Below are 21337 nucleotides of genomic sequence, written 5' to 3' on the forward strand. Positions count from 1 at the left end.
GCATGTAACCAAAAGACTTTTTCGTGCCTACTTGCAGGGTCATATTGTGCTGAGGGAGTCACTAGTGAAAAATAAGTCTAGGCTGGAAATGAGTCATTTGTTTTCCCTCAAAGATCAAAGCCATTCCAAGACCCTGGGATGTGATCACAGGTATCCACCAAAGACTCGTGCTAATAACTGGCAGCCTGATCATTCCTGCTAACCAGGGGCCAGATTCACGAAGCAATCACGCAAGTACTTATGAGCATGTACATCTTTCCTCATTCTTTGACATCTTTGGTTGCATTTATTAAACAGTTTACAAGCATGAAAACATTCCAATCAACTGTTGTTATTGTTATAAACAGCCTCCTGGTGCTTCAGAGCCTATTGACTGTTTAATAATTGTAAACAAAGCCGCCAAAGATTGAGAAAAGATGTACCGGTTCATAAGTGCTTGCGTAACTGCTTTGTGAATCTGGCCCCAGGTTCATAGAACTGAACTAGGTCACATGCATCCTAACTTTAACAAATAAACATGCACACAGGAGATGGAGGAGAGAATAAGGAGCAGCCAAAGAATACAGCTCTGTGAGAGAAGCTTTTCACTAATGCTAGAGTTCTTATTTTTGAGCTCCTACATTTGGCTGCTCCTTCAAGTAAGGCATTTAAAACCATGAGTAGAAATAAATAATCTGCAAGAAACCCTCGACTGTGGTGTTGAACGATGGCAGTAGGAGGCTGCTGGGAAGAACAACAGTGTGCAGCTAAGCAAAATAAGGAGGTGCAGGCAGGCAAGCATAGCTCTAGTCCCAAGAATGGCCACCAGGAGTGTGCTCTCCTCTGGTGGTGGTTAGTGTGAGTATCTAGGCAGCCTGACAAAAGCATATTTAAGAAGAGTGGTCACTTACGATACCAAGGGAGAGTTGGGAAAGCTTAAGTTTTTATGAATTAAACTATAGGTTATTCTGGACTGGACAGTTTTCTCCATATGACCCTGCAGGGAGGTTTTAAAAATCATTTACTGTAGTGTCAGGATGGATATCATCCTATCTAACTGTTCTTGATCTTGTTGTATGACACAGTGGATCATATCTTAAGAGGTAACTGAGTGTAATGGCTTAGAAAGGAATATTTATTCAGATACTCTCCAGTATTTTTATATAGTTCAAAATTAGTGTGTGATTCTCCACAGCAAGTGCAGATGCAGCTGACCCTGAGAAGTGTTCCTACAGAGGGCAAGTGTATCCTAAAGGCAGTAATGTGCCAGTAGAAGACGCTTGCACTGCTGATTGTATCTGCACAGATTCATATGTTCCAGGATTTCCGTAAGTATTGAAGAAATTAGAGGTCTTTTAAGTGAGAATTAAAATATAGTTGAAATAGGATTGATTCAGATAGCTTGATAATTGGACAGTAGGTCTCTTGTAAAGAGATTGGCTCTGCATCCTCAAGATTGAATCTGTATGCTGGAATGTCATAGCTTCTCATTTTATTTTAAGCTGCCTTGCAACATAATTATTCAAGTTTTTTGTTTTTATGGAGGGACTGAACTGTGGTTACCTGTTACTAGCCACACTGAGATAGCTCCACACATATAATTCACATCAGCTCTAGGAGGCCTTAATAATCTAATGGAGACCAAAGACCAAAAGTGTCCATCCCCCCCCCCCAACCCCTTCACAGAAGCGCAGGAAGCAGGGGATTCTAGCTCGCCCTTACTTAAGAACCCTCGCCCCCAGAAAATGAAGCAAAGCAAAACAGGAAACAGCAAGGCTCAACAAAAACTAAATAATGCAGCAAACAACTCTACAAATGATCCAGCCAGTAGTTATGTTATACCCTTCTAGTTACCAGCAGCCACCAGCTCCCCGTGTGTCTATAATGATCACCTGGTCATCAGGGGAAAGGTTGCAGTAACAGTAGCTTGCAGAGTAAAAATTGGCTGTCCTGATTTTATCTGATTTTATCCCAGTTGTCATTTAGAAGAGTTGTTCCTACTTAATGCAACCATAGAGGCTTTAATATTACCTGAATGCTTTTTTTAATGTGATATTACTGCACTGGACTCATTTGAAACCTCCATCTGTCCCCTGGTGGCAGAGGCAAATTTCCCAGCATCACGGCTCTTCACTAGTTCAAATGTTGTTGCTACGCAACATTATTTTCTCATTGCAACATTACATTCTTCACTGGGACATCTTGGGGTGCAGCAGAAGTTGTAGAACACTTGGGAGATGTGTTAAAGTCACTGTGTTGGTTCTGGGTGAATGAGTATATTACTGGGTGCTGGGAAGTTACAGAGTGGGGAGCAACACAGCAGCTAGCCATACCTTGCCTCACACCTTGCATTTCAGACTTATGTCACACAAATTAGACTTGTGCTGAGCAATTATTTGGTGTTTATGGACTAGGTGGTGCCATACAAGATTTGCATCATGTGAGTTTGTGTTACACAAGAGTCTTCTTTATATATCTTGTTTGGTCATGACACCTGAAAATGTGTCATAAGAAATAACTTATTTATATACATTTATTTTGCAAGTTTCAGTGACTAATCTTATTTATATTGTTTCAAAAGAATAGATTTGTTTGATTTTTATAAATGTCAGCTATTCTAATTTTGTTAATAAACATTAAAATTTTGACTCCAAATCCCAACAGAGTTGAGATTCACTGTGCAGAAATAGAATGTCCAGAATTTTTTATGCCCCCAAAGCCTGGGTGCCGCCCTCTGTACAAACCTGGCGAGTGCTGTTCCTCCGAGAGTGATTGTGGTGGGTACTTGGACTTGTCGTATCCTTTTCTCTTTCTAAAAAAAATATAAAACATTTATAAATTAAATCTCCATAAGTCATTGTATTATCCAGTTTGCATTTTTTCTAAAAATTCCCATGTATTAAGAGTACTGTACTGTACAGTGAAACTTTGGTTTTCGAATATTTCGGTTCTCGAGCTCAATTTCTTTGAAAAAACTTGACTCGGTACTCGAAAATTGCCTCGGTGCTCGAGTTTGCTGATACACGTATGGGCCGACTGAGCACATGGTGTACTTCAGTTACCAGTGTCTCCCACCTAGTGACGACCACTCTTGAATTCTTTGTGAAGAATTTAATTGTTTTTGTACATTTTTTGTTTCTGAACATAAAAGTTCTTATTATATATCATGCCATGGGTTCCAAGAAAGTCAGTGGTAAAGTTCAACCTAAAAAAATAGTTGTGAGGATGGCGATAGAGGAAAAACAAGTGATCATTCATAGTGAGACAATGTGATGTCTGACTACAGACAAGTGTTAAAACGTAGGAAAAAACAATTGTCTATAGACAGATTCTTAGTAAGACAAGCAAGCAGTGAGCCACAACCAGGTCCTAGTGGTATGCCTGCAAAATGTAAGAGAGAGAGAGTACCCCAGAAATGTCATCACTGCCGGAGCCGAGCGGACAGCACGCTAGACTTGTGATCCTGTGGTCCTGGGTTCGATCCCAGGCGCCGGCGAGAAACAATGGGCAGAGTTTCTTTCACCCTATGCCCCTGTTACCTAGCAGTAAAATAGGTACCTGGGTGTTAGTCAGCTGTCACGGGCTGCTTCCTGGGGGTGGAGGCCTGGTCGAGGACCGGGCCGCAGGGACACAAAAAAAAAAAACGAAATCATCTCAAGATAACCTCAAGATAACTGCTGTTATAATGGAAGGGGACTCCCCTTCCAAACACTAACACCTCTCCTGCTCCCCCTCTACCCTCACTGTCTTCTATATGCCAACAAGAGTCCTCAATAAAGGTAACTATGAGTATTATTCAGTATAAATTGTATTTTTTTTTAGTTAATATTTTTGGGGGTGTGGAATGGATTAATTCAATTTCCATTATTTCTTGTGGGAAAACTCGTTTCAATTTTCAAATTTTCGGTTTTTGAATCATCTCTGGGAACGGATTAAATTTGAAAACTGAGGTACCACTGTATATGTTTAGTTTTTTATAATTATTGACAGTTTAATGACTCCAGGGAGTGTATGATAAGATTTGATGCTTTCCACTCTCGGTTACATACCACTGTATAAGAAAACTGAGCTAAAGATCCTATGTTGATTGTCTTTCTAAGATAAGGTTCACCCATAATACTCTTATTAGTCTCAGTCTGACAATATAAGGCCACTCATATCTCATATACTGACCAAATTAAATGGCAAGGTGTTTACCACTATGGATATTTTTTGTTGTACTGTACAGTATTTTGATCAAGATCTGCCTTTGTTAGGTTACATTGAGAAGGGTGGCCCTGAAGGTTGTACTAGTAGTACATCTTGGGTGTGTCCAAAAGGGTCATGCTGGTCATCTTTGGGGAGTGAGCAAAAAGTCAATGTGTCCATCTTTTAGGTTAACTGTGTGTAATTGCCCAAGTGTAATTATCTAAGTGTAGTTACAGGATGAGAGCTATGCTCATGGTGTCCCATCTTTCCAGTTCTGTCATGTGACAATTTGAAACTACTGACGGTTTTGGCCTCCTCCACTTTCTTACTTATTCCAACTATCTACCGCTATGTGTGCAGAAGTAAACTTTCCTTAGCTGGAATCTATGCCCTCTTATTCTTAAAGATGCAGGTTTCAAGAATTCCTCTTTGTCAATTTTGTCGTTTACTGCTACTATTTTGTATGTAGTGATCATATCACCTCTCTTTCTTCTATCTTCTTACTATGGTATATTTAACACTAACCTCTTCATAGATCTTGTTTTTCAGTTCCGGAAGCCATTTTGTAGCATACTTTTACACCTTTTCCAGTTTATTGATGTGCTTGAAGGACATGACAATCATCTAAGTCAATTATCTTTCCTAGTACCTTAGCACCATCAACAAACATGTTCATATAATTCTGTATTCCTTTTGGTAGAACAATTTATATATACAATGAACATTACTGGTGCAGAAATTGAGTCTTGTGGTACTCCGCTAGTAACACACTTCCAATCAAATATATTGCCTCTGAATACCGCCCTCATCTTTATGACAGAATTTTTTTTATCTGTGTCAGCAGTTTCCTGTTATGGTTCTGGTATGATCCAGTTTCCTAAACAACCTCTTGTGTGGGACCCTGTCAAAAACCTTTTTTAAGATCCAGATAGATACAGTCAACCCAACTATACCTTTTCTGTAGAATCTCTATGGCTCTATCTTGGAAACTGAGTAGATTTGTTACTCAGGATCTTCCTGATCAAAAACTGTATTGTCTGTCTAAAACTACGGCTCTGTGCTTTTTGTCTTGTTTGGGAAACATTGTCGCCAGAATCGGGTTTGCTGATATTTGAACTTTGTACAGTCTTTTTCACTGTCTGGGATCTTCTATTTCAGTATCAATAAATAATTTCAGATATATATTTATTCATTATGGCGTTCCGCGAGCGCTATGTCATGGGTTCGTATCCTGGCCGGGGAGGATTTACTGGGCGCAATTCCTTAACTGTAGCCTCTGTTTAACGCAACAGTAAAATGTGTACTTGGATGAAAAAACGATTCTTCGCGGCAGGGGATCGTATTCCAGGGACCATAGGATTAAGGACTTGCCCAAAACGCTACGCGTACTAGTGGCTGTACAAGAATGTAACAACTCTTGTATATATCTCAAAAAAAAAAAAAAAAAAAAAAAAAAAAAAAAAAAAAAAAAAATTATTTGGTGATGCTGTGTGTGGTACATGCTGCATGGTGGTGGTGAGAGCTGCAGCAACAGGTGCTACCCATGGTTGACCCATGGTTGCTGTGTTAGTACCGAGGCTCTCACACCCCAGGATAGTTGCCCACAATAGATACAGGGAGCCTCCAAGCCTTTCTAGAAAGAAACATTTTATTACATTAAACACTGATTTTTACAGTTGACCCTGACACTCCCCATCTCCTGGAGTCTCGTTCAGCCACCTGTGTCTGGAATAACAGAACTTATCTAGAGGGTGACAGGATGTACTTTGAAGACTATCCATGCCATCAGTGCATCTGTAGCCCAGCCTTCACAGATCCAAATGGACCTCTGTGTTTCAAAGTGAATTGTGGACTTGACTTCAGGTTGGTGTGTTGATTGTATTTTTCTTCGCTAATATTAGGCATTAGGATGAACTATGTATTGGTTATACAGTATTAAGGTTTTCACTTTACTTTTTTTCTTGTACAGATCAGTGTTTAAAAATTATACATAGCTAACAAGAATGTAAAAAAAAAAGGTGATGTGCATAGATTTACAGGAAGATCTTGAAAAATCCCAGAAATGGCCAGAAAAATAGCTGCTAAAGTTCAACCCTAACATGTATATAGTAAAGAAGATGGGAAAGAAAGGTAGGAGGCTACACCATACAATGAAGGTAACTACAGAAATCAGAAAAGAGAACATCTTGGGAACAGATGCATTAACACCAGAGGCACATAATAACATTGACAATGTATAGAAAGCTGGCATCATTTTTTTCATTTACCTTTATGGACTGTGGGTGTAATAAATTACTACATTTTGTAACATGGTAGGCAGCATAAGAGCACAGTCAGGTTATGAAGTGTTACTCCTGAAGCCAATAGAGGGCTCTGAAGCTAAATTAGTGATCAAATTATTCTTTTTGTGTGAATATAAAATAATGCTAATTGGTAACTTGTAAGAATGTCAACAAATTTGTATACTTGTCCGTATTTAAACTGGTATTAGTATTGCTTTCTGGAAGGGTCCATTCAGTAGTTTAAAATGCTATAGTACTTGGGCTACCAAGCCTGAAGGAATAGCACCAGGCTTCCAAGACCCAGCCCAGCCTACCAGGAGCTAGGACCAGAATCTGGGCTCCTCTATGAGATGAGGGAGCTTGGTGATCAGAGATGAACCCAAAATGAAAATGATACAAGAATATATTTCAGCACATCAAAATAAGCAATGCCTTTAAAGGATATCAGTTACTTTGAGAAAAACAAAACAATCATTGCTACTGTATTGGGAAACACCCCCAGCCATTATTATTTCCTTTCGAGCAGTTGCTTGTTTTGATGCACTTTATTTTTGCTTAGTTTTGAGTTGATCTCTGGTCACCAAGATCACCTCTTCTTGTAGAGAAAGCCAATTTTAGTCTTGGTTCCTGGTACACAAGGGTGAGTCTCGGGCCTGGTGAACCTTCCTAAGACATGGCTGTGCCAGTGCTTAGTTCAGGGATGTACTGAGGACCCATTGGAAAGAGCATTTTATCATTGTTACATTTAACTCTTGGTAATTAACAAACAGGTATACCTCCAAATACACTGAAGGCTGTGTCCCCATTTACTTTGAAGACAAATGCTGCCCAATTGATTGGCTCTGCCGTAAGTATTTTCTCTCTAGTCTTATGCTAAACTTGATCTCTTACTATATTGTATTTATCCACTAAAAGTAATTTTTTCAAGTCAATGACCTTGTCTATGTAAGGATGTTTTGTTTACATGTTATTCATCACAAAAATATTTAAGGGATTTTAAATTCAACTTGTTAATGGATTAAAAAGTGCAGCTCAAAATTATATAAGTACGTACCTGTATTTACTTCTTGGCAGCGTCCCTCTTGGTGCACTCTCCTTATCTGGCTCCTCTTACTCACACCTCATTTTCTCGTGTTGCTCTCTTCTTTCTCACACTTCTTTTTTTTTTTTTATCTCGGAGTTCTTTTCATACCTTATGTTCTCATGAAGCTCTCTGCTTTCTCACACCACTTTTTGTTCTCATGGAATTTTCTGCTTTTTCATACTTCCGTATGTTCGCATATAATTTTACAGATTTTGTATGGATCTATAACTCTTCTGCAGCAGTTATAATATGGAACTCATAAAATGTTTTCAGTACAGTGTAAGGTTTCATGGTTGTATTTTATCTTACAAGTGCCTCATGTTGCTGTAGATTTATTGCACATGAACACTAATAACTTCAAATTGACTGGGTAGTCTTTTTTTTGGACCATATTTGGCAATCAGGTATGTTTAATTTTTATTCTGATTGGCTAGTGTAACAAATTTGTTTGAAATAATCTCTGTTGCTTGAGAATTTTTGTATCTCTATTGTTTTAGATATTTTTCTGTGGCGAGCTCCTTGTGGCTCCGTGGAGCTATACACCACGATGGTTCCCACCTATCAGGTTGCATCAACTGTGGAATTGGAATTCGCTTACCAGGAACCAGTACCAGGACCTGGCTGCCCCTCATGGAGGTGCAGCGAGTAGTAACATTTTGCCACCCTACCAGGAAAGGCAACTAGAAAGTCAGTGAGTCAAAACAGACCACTCCTGGACTCAAGAGAAATTGAAGCCTTGAAACTCACCTAATGATCTCCCCTTACCATATAAACCAACACTCAGATTCTCTCGAAACTAGTGCGAACTCGTTCACCCCACCACTCCCCACTCGTTTGAGGGAGGAGAGAAGTGGTTCGCTGCCTGCCGGGGTCTGAGCTGTCAGTTTTGTTGCTGATGTAGTGGTTCCCAGACAGGTCAGGGAACTTCATGCTCTCTACTGGAGGCTCAGTTTCTGTTTATTTGGCTCTAGTGGGTATTTTATTCATTTGCAGCCAGGTTCTTCTTTTCTGAGAAAGAACGAGTCACTTTCCTTCCAGAGAGGTTCTTTGGTTATTGATGCTTGGCTTGTTCAGCCAGGAGTGCATCATGAGCAGCATCCAGTGGTGGCGCTCTGCTGCTAAGTTTGTGCCACCAATTCTGCTTCAGTGGATGCTTTGTGGGGTTGATCCTCTTTCCTTCGTTCCCTGTTCCAAGGCTCGTTTATCTCAGGTCGTCTGCAGTGTTATTAAATTTAGTCAGCTTGTGGTCTACCCTCATGTCCATAATGTTACAGTATAAAGTATGTCTCTCTTTCAGCTGTGTTTGCAAATATGTCCTGGGCTGATGTTGGCCATGCTGGCTACAGGGGTTTTAAAGGTCTAACAGGGCTCTGGCAGCCTAGTATTTGGTGAACGTTCCCGGGTTTTGGGTCCCTTGCGTAGCCTTGGTTCATCTCTCACGTCTGGGGGTCTCCTCTTCTTATTGATTCCTGCGGTGCTCCCTCCTCCCTGGTAAATTCCAATGTGTTCTACCTTTCTCCTTGAGTAGTTAGCTTCAGGCAAGCATAAGGGGCTCCCTCCCTCCCCCCTCCCCAGAAAACCAGCATTGAATGTAATGAAAACTCCAGTTTCTGGCTGAGCCCTGGTGGCTCCCTGTTATTTTCCTCCTGGCTGTTAGATGGGTGTTTACTTTTGCTCCCGAATTGATAGCTCAGACCCCTAGCAGTTGGTGAGCCACTTCCCTCACTCCGTCCCTCCAAACGAGTGGGGGCAAACAAGCTGGCACTAGTTTCAAAAGAATCCAATTGTTTGTTCACATTGTTGGAGCAGTTCATTAAGTGGGTTTAGAGGCTTCAGTTTCTTTTAAATCCAGCAGTAGTTTTTGACTCGCTTACTTTCTGGTTGCTGTTCCTAGTGGGGTAGCAAAATGTCACCACTCCCTGAGCCTCTGTGAGGGGGGTCCAGGTTCTAGTACTGGTCCCTGGTAAGCCTATAGAACTCCATGGCTGATGTGACCTGGTAGGCCACCAGGCTCACCCAAAAATTGTCTTTTCATTACATTCAACACTGATTTTTTAATATTATATCTAAACTGCGTGTGTGATGCAGACTTTTAGAGGATGAGGGATGATTTTTATAATATCTTCTAAATATTATATAATTATTATTACTATCATTCTTAATTCAATAATTTATTGTGCTGTTATTTAATTCCCACAATATACTCTTTTGTTAATTAGTTTTCACTTATTATTCATGTCTCTTGTAGCTGGTGATGGTCGCATTTCGTTGCCAAGTGATGTCGACCCAGTATCAGGCACTGGAGAAAACCTTAAAGGTAGGAATATCTGTTTAGGTGTATGTCTCTTGTTCTAAGCAATGACAGTCAGTTGCTCCCTAAGGTAAACATCTATTGTGTTATTTACAGGATTTATGACAATTCAGGAAGGATGGCATTCAGCCACAAGGATGTTGTCAAGAGTTCCTTCAGGTTTATATAAGGTATTGAGAGGCACTGAACCAAAACTCAGTGCATCGAGAGTGACTGCCAGAGGTTTGGTTTGGTGTTGGGCTTAAGGTCTATCAACCTCTGATGTGTGAAAGGTACATCCATAAAGACTCGAAACAATTACTTGATTGTTAATCCAGCCAAATCAGCAACTTATCTTCGAATATTGGCCAAATATTCGTTAATCGAACACTTATCCTTTTCCCACTGTTTGTAATAATAATATTAATTCATTGTGTCAAGGGACAGGAAGCCAGATTATGCATGTTAGGCTTATATCAGGAGCCCCCTATTTCCCCAGGATCAAATGACTGACCCCGCCCAGGATGCAACCCCACAACAAACTGGGTACCTATTTACTGCTAGGTGGACAGGGACATAAGGTGAAAGGAAATGAATGAAACGAAACGTTTATGAATGATAAACCCTCACATGACTTACAAATGATTATTAAAAGAAAAATGGAGAGTGAACTTTGGAAGGTCTCGAGTTGCATCCCTATTTATCAAGGTTTTCATGGACTGCATCTTTTGTAATTAACTATGCATACAGTAGTTACAGGATGAGAGCTACGCTCGTGGTGTTCCGTCTTCCCAGTACTCTGTCGTATAAGGTTTTGAAACTACTGACGGTTTTGGCCTCCACCACCCTCTCACTTAGCTTGTTCCAGCCGTCTTTCACTCTATTGGCAAAAGAAAACTTTCTAATGTTTGTTCATGTATAGCGATTGCTGCCTACATGTGTACCTGGTGTATAGTCCTAAGGGTTGCATGTGGGAATGCATTTTCAGACATCATGTGTGTGTTACTTATTTGTATAGACATTTGTTAAGGATCTTGTGGAAAAAAAAATAGGATGCTTTAAAAAAACAAGAATTTTAAAATTTTATTAACAAAGTTCAAACCTTGTGAACTTTGTGATATGAAACAAAGACCTTGTTTCATACCTAAAGTATAAAACAAGGTCTAATTATCCATAGTTTTTACACAGTTAAGGTTGGTAAATCTATGAAATATTTGTCTTCAAATTCAATGCATCACATCGTGAACTAATTTTCATTTATATATACAGTACAGTAGTATACAAAATTTTAATTTAACACTAATATCTCTTATGATTTTACGCACAAGTCTTTATCATTAACTAAACTCACTAATTGTTGCTTAATACTGGTAAATAAAAACATGCAAAAATGAGAGCAGACATAAATTGCAGAAACCATTTTATCTGTGAGAGCTTTTGCAAATCTGTTAGATACAGAGGCTCGTGCTTATAGAGGGATAAAACTGGGAAGGGATGAGGTCAGGTAAGGTGACTCAATGCTTGTGAGATTGTAAATATTATAACTAATATTTATGATGTAATAATTTGGTAAGAGGGATATCATTGTTGAATTTTCTGGTATAAGGATTGTTCCCAAGATATCTTCTACAATTTAAACTCCTTGTCAGCAGAATGGCAACAGCAAGGTCACCACAACGGGGCGTATATACCCTTAACATTTGTGACAAAATATATGTAGGGGAAACATCCTGAAACCTGAATGCAGTGATTTACAAATATATGTATGCCATTCCAGTAGCACCAACAACACTTGTCACACATGGAATCAAGAGGAAACTTTCATGAACTTCAAAGATGCTAAACTTGTCACAAAAAAAGGGGGAAACCACATTGAGACAATGTATAGTGTGTAGCCATCAAACACTACAACACCATCAAACAGAACGCAGTAAAGGAATATGTGACTTTGCTGCCTCCTTTTGCTAAATTCATTCTTCATCAATATTAATTGTGATAAGTAATCCTACATGTCTCTCAACTGGCCATACTTGTTGCCAGTTTTGCCCCTAGATAATCATTAGCCCTGAGCATTTGTTACATTTGATAAAGTTCTACAATGAAAGTCTTTTCTCATTGATGTTTCTGTACATTTCTGTTAGCACTTTGTGCTCTTCCCTGTATACTAAAACTGATTGTTTTGTTTTTGCTTTCTAACCCAGTCTTTCTTTTTTACTTATCAACAAGTGGACATTGTGAATGTGTGCACACTGCCCAGGGACTCTGGTCGATGTCTAGGAAATATACCTCGTATATATTACGACGCAGAGGCATCACAGTGTAGGCCTTTCTTTTATGGAGGATGTGAGGGCAACAATAATAACTTCTTAAACTTTGAGGCATGCCATCAGTTGTGCAGCAAGACACCAAAGCCTTCAGAGTCAGGTGTGGTACCCTGGTATAGTGATTCCACTATTGTTATATTTTCTTGGTTTAAAGGAATCTCTTTTTCAACATTATTTAATACTTTAAAGTTAAAATAATTAAATTAAATTTCTCACATTCTTTGTATTTGGCAGTGTCATTTCTTCATATTCACTCAGTGCTCAGTTCTAGACATCTGATAAGTGATAGTCTCTTGTACAGTATTCACATAAAAAATTAGCTCTTTGTGAACTGGGCAAATTTAAAAAGAGTAGATTTTGAGTCGACTGTAGATGTAAAACTTGCTTCTGAGCAAGGCACTTCGTTGCTTCTTTAGGCAGGGTCCTGTGGGTTCTGTGGACAGCACTATGCACAGTTAGTACAGCTCCACAAATTGCACTTGGCACAGTGGGAACTTTTTAAACTTCCAATTCAAGTTATACTGGTCCAAGAGAGATCTGGAAAATTCTTGATCTAGCCTGGAATAACCTTCAGAATGCTCATTTGTTTAAATTTAAAACCCCTTTTAAGCACTACTGTACACGAGAGTAGCAAGCTAGCTGTTATCCCGGTCCTCCATGAGGTGTAAGCACCTACATGTCAAGAGGATAAGCAGGCTATGTCCACCTCACATTATGCTCCTTAAGTCCTAGTAGTACATGTACTTGGAAAGTGTAGATAAGTGTAGATTTAAGTGTAGATAAACTAGTCTTCTTCAGGTCATTCTTGGCCGGATGAAGAATTGATCAATCTTTCACCCCCACCTCCTAAAAACAAAATGAAGGAAACTGAAGGCTTGTTAGCCCATACCCCCATATTGAAGCAGCTCCTATTTGTATCCACTCCAACTCCTTAATATATATATACAATATACCTAACCTACACTCATAACAATCCAGCACCACCATGTCTATTATGTTACCTTGTATGACCTGTCGCATATAAAAAGATGCCCACTATACCATTGAGAGAGGTTGGCCTGCCCTGGCAATGTCTAGTTTTTGCCATGAGAAGAACTGTTCCTTGCTAAAGAGCAACTGATTAGTACAGATCAGGAAAAATGTTTGATTTTGAAGAGAGATTATTTTCTTATCACAAACCCTATTTACATTGCAAAAAATTTTGCTTATTTTAATAGCTATCAGGAAGTTAAGATATCAATTTTAGCTGCATTATTATGTGTAGCATTACCTCTTTCTGTCCATTTTAAAATTAACGACACCTGCTATAGCAACTATATTCTAAATTTATGGAAAATACATTTACTCTTATTAATGTACAGGTATTTTTAAGGCTTGGTACCCTATTGTGTTCTAATATAGTTGTTTTTAGTACAGTAGTATTTTTAAAATGACTTAATATGTTGAATTGTGCTATTGAGTATCAAAAGTTTATTTCTTTATGAACTTAGCAAATAAATATTTTTTGTTTTATAGTGATTGCTTTGAGAGATGTTAAATTTTATTATAATTTGTTAAGATGATATACAGTAACTAGCATGCAAATATAATTAGTACCTGTATTGTAGTGTACTGTCTTAGGGTATATTTCATCAGCACATTTCTTGATGAGTTCCAGTAACCAAGAATGCCTGCTGGAAAGTTTACAAAAATATCTGGTGCATCTGATATCATCTGTATTATGCAACCAAAGGAAAAGCTTCTGGTCCAGCTAGCATTCTCAAGGAATAAGTTTTGAGTGGGAATACACAGTATTGCAAAGGGAAGATCAAACCAGAAAATGCCTATAGCAAATGCTGAACAACTAATAATGAAATGTTCATAAAATTGCCAACCAAACAATAAGGTTGAGGACTTAAATTAAATAGTTTCACTTGATAGTGACACAAAGCACAATTTAATCAACAGTTGTAATATTACAGAGAAATGAGAATCGTGTGTGTGCGTGTGTATATGCATGTACTGTATAACCTCTTCTGACTAAAACTTTTCTTGTAGAAATACTCTTCCACTAATTCTCAATTCCATTAGCGTGCATTGTGGGTGGTGAGACCCCTCGAACCCCCACACCCCCACTCGGCGTGAAGGTAACAGGTGTGTTAGATCGACGATTTCCCAGCAGGATGGCCCTGCAGGTGGAGTGGTCTCCTCCTCGGTGCCCTCATGGCAGTATTATCGGTAGGCGGAGCATGATCGGGCTCGTCATTGACGGCAAATAAAATATTATACCGGCAAACTATAAATCGAACGATATCTAATTGATAAAGGAATGTGTATTGTAGTCTTGAGGATGTTGATAAAATTTATTTGTTTGCAAGAACCTATTAAATGAAATATTTATGGCTTAAAATGCTGATTAAACTATCTCGTAAGAGAATGTAATATTTTTGCTTACCGAAGAATATAACAGGCATATTTAATGCTTCAAGATATCAGCTGGTTGCAAGAAAATGGTATGTTATAATTTTTTTTTACTGAACAGGAAAATGCAGGTAACAAACTTACATTCTTACAGAAGTTATGATATTGCATTAATCTTGCTTGATTTGATTAATTTTGTATGAATGGTTGCATGAATTTTAATATATTGCATAGTCCTGCATTTATACTCAGGATGAGGGGGCTAAACTGCCATTAAAAGACTTGAATAACCAAGAGTACTGTAACTACTGCTTTTCTTCCCCTATAATGTACAGAAATGCCAAGTTCAGAGTGTAATAAATAATAGATGTGGTATCATTGGATTGTTTCAAGCATAGGATAGACATGTATGAATGAATTTGGTTGAACATAAATAGGACCTGTTTCATAGGTCAATCGATCTTCTGCAGTTCTCCTTAATCTAATGTTCTTATTCATAAGTTAACCTAACCTAACTTAGGTGTATTGTAAATGATGTTTTGTTTAATACAGATAAAATATAATTTCCAGTAAAATCTACTCTCAACATGGTGTTTCTCTGCACTTTGTACTCTCTCTCTTTGGTCCAGTTCCCTTAACTAGAGTGTACTGGTATAGTTGTCATGGTGTGTATGTGGCTGTCTGTCTTTAGCATGATCACACTTTCAGTTCCACCTACAATATCATTTTCATTTATTAAAGTATTACAAGTAATCTTTATAGAAGGACTGTGTTCATTATATGAAATCATTTTGTTCACAATTATTAGAGTAAAAAGTCATTATTACCATTAGATTTGAAAGAAATAGTTTTCTTTCAGATTACAAGTCTATAATTAATTTCTGAAAGGACTCCCTCAGTATCTCCCCAAGCTAACCACCAGTCCAGCCAAGCCTCTGGGGATGCATGAGGCCTCTCAGAATGCACTCTTGCTTACCAGGAACCAAGATCAGAATATGGATCTTTCTATATGAGGTGAGGGGAGCTTGATGACCAGAGATTGTGAGGAGAGAGAGAGACATCAACCAGCTTAAAATGTGGTAGAGAGTGCACACTACCGTTTTGATTTCTTTCTCATGAATGCACAAGGAAGTGCACCAGGGCTAACTTCGTTAGTATGAACTGTATGTGTACTTTGTTGGCTGTCTATGGACAGTGCATGACCCCAGCTGTCAGGTGAGACTATGATGGCTGTCATGGCAATTTTAGTAAGGGAGTTACACCCATTGTAATAGGTACTGTATTACATTACTTATCTCTAAGGTTTTTGAAAATCCAGAAATAGAATCAGAGGGAACTTTCAGCTGCCTTGTGCTCAGTAGGCTACAACCCTCCAACTGTCTTGAGGCTCAGGTCTCTCTCCAGTGTGTCACCAGAGCCATCACGCCACCGAGGTCAGGCTTCCATTTGTTGAGGCATGTATGGGCTCCCTCTGATTGACTTTTTCAAAGAACAGAAGGGATAGTGTGTGCGTGCCCACATCTAAGCCACGTGGCATCTTCCCCCTCATTCTGTTGGTGTTGCTCCACCTGTAGGACATGTCATCCATAGTTGTGGCCACAACTACGAGAACACCGTCTAAATGCAACACTAAGCTTGACCCACTATCCTCATTCCATCCCATACTATGATATGCACTCACTTTAGGCTAGATCACCCCAGACTAGTGTGGCACGAGCTGGAAGCAAAGTCCTAGTTGAGGCCTGGTGCACCCATGAACAGTACCAGTGATGGAGGAGAAGGATGCAATGGAAGTGAACTCCCCCCAAAAAACAGGAAAATTATTGATCATAATCCCCTTCAAGGTGACACATGCCACATGTAGCCCTGACTGCAGCACAACATGGCTGGAGTGTTTATGTCACGGCAGTGATCGATTGGATGAAAAGCAGTTGGTCATTTTATGCAATTATGCTATCAACTTTTTTTTTCAGTTATGGACTGATTTCTGATCAAGGTCCTCGTAACTTTATATATACTGTAGTGTCAGTCTGGTCCTGTCTGCTGATGGGTAAGGGTGCATCTCGGGGGGAGCCTGGTGCATCTCCATATAAGAAATGATTGGACCAGCACTTAGCTTAGGGAGCTATTGAGAGGACCTGCTCAGAAATACACATTTTATCATACAGAAAAAATTAGTAAATTCTGAATTTATTTAATTTTCAATTTATTTTTTATGAAAACAGTGCACTATTAATACACACATCGAATGAATCTCTCACTCTTTATAGAATGTCTGTATTTAAGCACTTATTGCTGTATATTTGCCAATTAATTTAATATTGCTGTGGTTGCATGAAGTTATATTAGCATCTTTGTAAGAATTTCAGCAAATTGCATGGCAAATTTTATCTTAATGTTCTTAATAACTTTAATACTCAATATTATACAGTAACATCTTCAATGCATATTCCTGTAAATTCAGAGAAAAATTGCAAATCTCATCGAATAATGACCAATTATCAGCCTATTGCTATGCTAGAATGTCACGGATATCTGTAAATAGTTGTGATATAGAAGTCCACCTCAAAGTGGCATCAATTTCCTTGACAACAGCATAAGCTCCATCCCAACAGCTTATTGGGTATTGTATCATGAGACTCAGCATCATGAAGCTAATAACCACATTGAATGGACAAGACGAAAAATCCATGGAGACCTTAGGACTCAGATGATTATTGATGGGCTAGATCCCTTGCAGACATACATGGTAGGAGTATCAGCCCAGAATGCCCAGGGACATGGCGATGTTTCGCATCATGTGATCTTCAGTTTGGTCCCACGTAAGTCATTCAGAAGCATTGCAGATCTACTGTGAGGCATTATAAAATAAGTTTTGTCTCTTTCAAATGGAACTTCATTCAACGGAAGTTTGAAGGCTACAAAGAATTATGATCTGATTTTAGTTATTAAAAATTTCGTTTTTTTTTTAGTAGTGTACATGTATTAATGTGCTAGATGTGATTAAATCTCTTTACACACAAGTTCTCTTGGTAGTTGTCGTTCATATGACAGGTTGAAATTAAAATTTCAGTCTACTGTCCAACCATTTGGGCAGTGAGTCTTGCTTCATGCAGGTCTTCATTCAATCTCCAGATGTTAAAGTGGCTGGGGACCGATCGTTTTTCCCCGGTCCCATCCCAGATCCTTTTCCTGATCCTTTCCAAGTGCTATATCGTCATAATGGCTTGGCACTTTTCCCAATTGTTCCCTTCCCTTAGTAAAGTTAGCACATAGGAAATTGGGAAATAGCATTGGGAAATTGGGAAATAGCATTGGGAAATATTAGGGTATGAATGATAACACTTAATATGGCTTCAATCACATTTTTAATAATTTTCAAAGATAGATGCAACATTACAGGAAACAGATGGAACCTTGCGAAAGCTTTTGAGGATATTTAAAACTAAATTCTATGGCTTGATTTCATTTTGAGTTGGCAATATTTTGATTCAATCAAGTACAGTATACCCCTGCTACCTTTTGAAAATGAGTTTTGTGGCTGGGGGCATGAGAAATAAGCTAGAAGTGGTTAAAATTCTTTATAGACATGTTTACTTGGTAGTTGTCTATCATATTACAGGTTAAACTAAAAAGAAATCTGATTGAAATTAGCCCATAGGGCATGGGAAATGCATCCTGGAACCATCTCCAATTGCAAGAAATTGGGTTTGGTCCCTTTCTGTAACAAATTAGGGTTAGTTCCTCTCTGCATCAAATTGGGGTTGGTCCCCCCTCTGTAACAAATTGCAGTTGGTCCCATATAGTTCACTGAATCAAGGTTGTAATGTATGAGTGTGTGTGTAATTACCTAAATGTAGTTACAGGATGAGAGCTATGCTTGTGGGGTCTCCTTTTCCCAATACTCTTTGTCAAATAATGCTTTGAAACTACTGACAATTTGGCCTCCACCACCACCTCACTAAATTTGTTCCAACTGTCTACCACTATTTGCAAAAGAAAGCTTTCAAATATTTTTTTGGCACATATGTTTCCTTAGGTTGAAGCTGTGTCCTCTTGTACTTGAAGTTGCTGGTTGTCAGTTTGGTCGATTCCTTTTATTATTTTGCAAGTGGTGATCATATTGCCTTTCTTTTCTCTATCTTTTGCATATGTAATGCCTCTAGCCTCTTTCATAACTCCATTTTTCAATTCCAGCAGCCATTTTGTAGCATATATGTATGAGTGTAGTTACAGGATTAGTGCTACATTCGTGATGTCCCAGCTTCCCAGCACTCTGTGTCACAAAATTGGAGTAAAGTACAGAATGTCATAAATCCTCTAACCAATGAGTTACCATGTTACCACTACCGTTTCTGGTGAAGAACAAGATGGCCCCTTTCCAGAGGGTCCTTGGGTTGTTGGTGCTTGGTTGCTTTGGCTGAGGGTGCATTATGCGTTGTGTCCCGTTGTGGCTCTTTGTCGTTATTTGCGCGCCACAGCTTTGGTGGCCGGGAACGAGCTTTGGGTTGACCCAGTTTCCCTTCTTCCCTGTTCTAGGGCTCTGGTCTCCCAGGTTGTCCTCAGGGTTATTCGGTCCAGCCAGCCTGTGGTCTATCCTCGTGCCAGCCAGCCTGTGGTCTATCCTCATGCACATGACGCTCGCAAATTTGTTGCTTTAGCTGCTATTTTTGGTAATGCCTGTGTGTCTTGGGCTGACATATGGGTGTGGTGATTTTGGAAGTTGAACAAGGTCCTGGCAGCCCGTTACCTCGATAATGTTCCTGACCCTAGTCGAGTGTGTGTCGCTTTCGGTCGCAGCCAGTTGTCTCGACTTCCAAGTTGACGCGCGAGTGGCGGCCGCCTCCTAGGTAAATCTCTCCTTTCCTTTTTTCTGTGGTTAGGTAGCTCCAGGAAGCCGGAGGGGCTCTCCACAGAAAACCAGCATTGGCTAATGAAATGCCATTTTCTGGGCGAGTCTCTGATGCTCCCGGCAACCCTCCTTGCCTCCCTCCGGTCGGCGTTTTTTTGCATTTTTTGACATTCAGCCTCTGAACTGAGGGTGGATAGCCAGCACAGGGTTTGGGGCTCCCCCTTCCCCCTCCCGGGGAAGTGGGAGCTGTGCAGACAGGCGGCGTGGTGGTGGGTGTGATGTCATGCTTGTTTTCCGATTGGGGAGTTCTGCTTAGCAGTTCAGTTTTAGGTAGCACTGTGTCACCAGTTGGGGTCTGTTTTGGAACATCTACCTTTCTGGGTGCCTAACTCGGTAGATGGCAGATATAGAATGCTTCCAACCACTTGGGGGTTTCTATGGGCCATTGCTCCTTGTGCCTCTCTGAGGGGGGCCAGGTTACTGGCTCATGGTCCCCGGTAAGCTAGAACTCCAATCGAATCGATTGATGCCACGGTCTAATACATACATATCAGCCCGGTATAGCTCTAGGAAGCCTCCAGCACTCACCAGAAAATGGCGTTTCATTACATTCAACGTGTTTTTTTTTTTAATATTTTGTAGCGCTATCCTATGTTTGTAGCACATGTGCTAACTTTATTCATGAATTTGTCTAGGTCCATCTTAAAATATATTGCCAATATATTCAGATCTTAACACTTAACAGATCTTATTATATTATTGTAAAATAGTTTAAGAAAATGCCACTAATGAAAAATGATTTTACTGTAGTCTTTATTATGTTTGATAATACTTTGAGAAACATGTTTATTGCAAGTAAGGGTACAGGTATGCAAGGCATAATTATTCATGTTTATTCCCAGTATTGCAACCAGTATATCATGCTTATTGTTCCTGGTAATTAATATAGCCAAGAACTTCTGTACTACGATAAATTTGTATTCATTGTTTAGCCTTGGTAAGAAGTTACTTAACATACCTTATTTACACCATCAAATTTTTGCCCTAAGTTATGATTTGTAACTGAAACTACACTTAGATGTGTGGTGATTGAAACTTAATTACAGTATTGTAATTAGTAAGAATAATATATAGTACTTATGTGGAGACCAATAATAAACCAATAGTAAGATTATTTTGATCGATATTTCTCCACCTTCCAGCAACACAAGCTGTGGAATGTTACCTTGGGAGTCTAAACATTGCTCTTGGGTCAGCCCTCAACACGAGTGAGTGCAATCTTAACTGCAGATGCATAACACCACCTGAACCCACCTGTGTGCAGTACAGGTCTTGCACACTAGCTCAAGAAGCAGCATTGATTCAAGGTACTGTAATGTGTTTCTTCTAGAGAAGCCAGTTGGCAGATTTACATTGCACAGGAAAAACTGTGTGAAGAGCATGTTATGGAATGCAAGATTATTTTGCCTTTTCCTTCTCTCTCAAAATTACAGCATTATAATTTTTAATAAAATGCATGATACAGCTCCACCAAAGTTTCTAGTATTGTAGGATTAATATGATATCTCGAGCTATTATTGGGGTGTCCTTAGGTATTACTAAGGTGTTGCTCCTCACACAGTGTTCTTTATGTGGTCCTCAGGTGACAGTGTTATATCTATAACCAACCATAGATCTCTTTATCAAAATTTGTTAAAGCTTTTTTACACAATTTGTAGGCTACATATTGTTCAAGGCCTAGAGATATTTAAAAATACAGGGAGGCTACCAAGTACAGTATAGGAAGTGCAATGAATACATAGAATATATTAAGTACAGTACATTATTACGCAAATGAGTACAGACATCTGCTCAGCCAGGCTACTACACCCCAAGCATTCATGACACTGCAGTTACTAACCCTATATACCTGAATTTTACTAAAAGGATAATTATTTT

The 21337-nt window shown here is 39.2% G+C and overlaps 1 protein-coding gene across 2 annotated transcripts in view; it reads left to right on the top strand.

Moving 5' to 3' along the window:
• LOC123762639 (kielin/chordin-like protein) overlaps positions 1-21337 on the top strand; it is a 92546-nt gene that overhangs the window by 68051 nt on the left and 3158 nt on the right. The window contains exons 18-26 of one of the 2 annotated variants that reach the window (XM_069332347.1): positions 1175-1307; positions 2644-2756; positions 5844-6030; positions 7220-7296; positions 9782-9850; positions 12050-12247; positions 14218-14364; positions 17163-17369; positions 20602-20766. In XM_069332347.1, the coding sequence (XP_069188448.1) occupies positions 1175-1307; positions 2644-2756; positions 5844-6030; positions 7220-7296; positions 9782-9850; positions 12050-12247; positions 14218-14364; positions 17163-17369; positions 20602-20766 (1296 nt within the window). The remainder of the gene's footprint in view (positions 1-1174; positions 1308-2643; positions 2757-5843; positions 6031-7219; positions 7297-9781; positions 9851-12049; positions 12248-14217; positions 14365-17162; positions 17370-20601; positions 20767-21337) is intronic. The other variant, XM_069332348.1, reaches the window with a different exon arrangement.

This window comes from Procambarus clarkii, chromosome 27, assembly GCF_040958095.1.
Source record: "Procambarus clarkii isolate CNS0578487 chromosome 27, FALCON_Pclarkii_2.0, whole genome shotgun sequence".
NCBI lineage: Eukaryota > Metazoa > Arthropoda > Malacostraca > Decapoda > Cambaridae > Procambarus > Procambarus clarkii.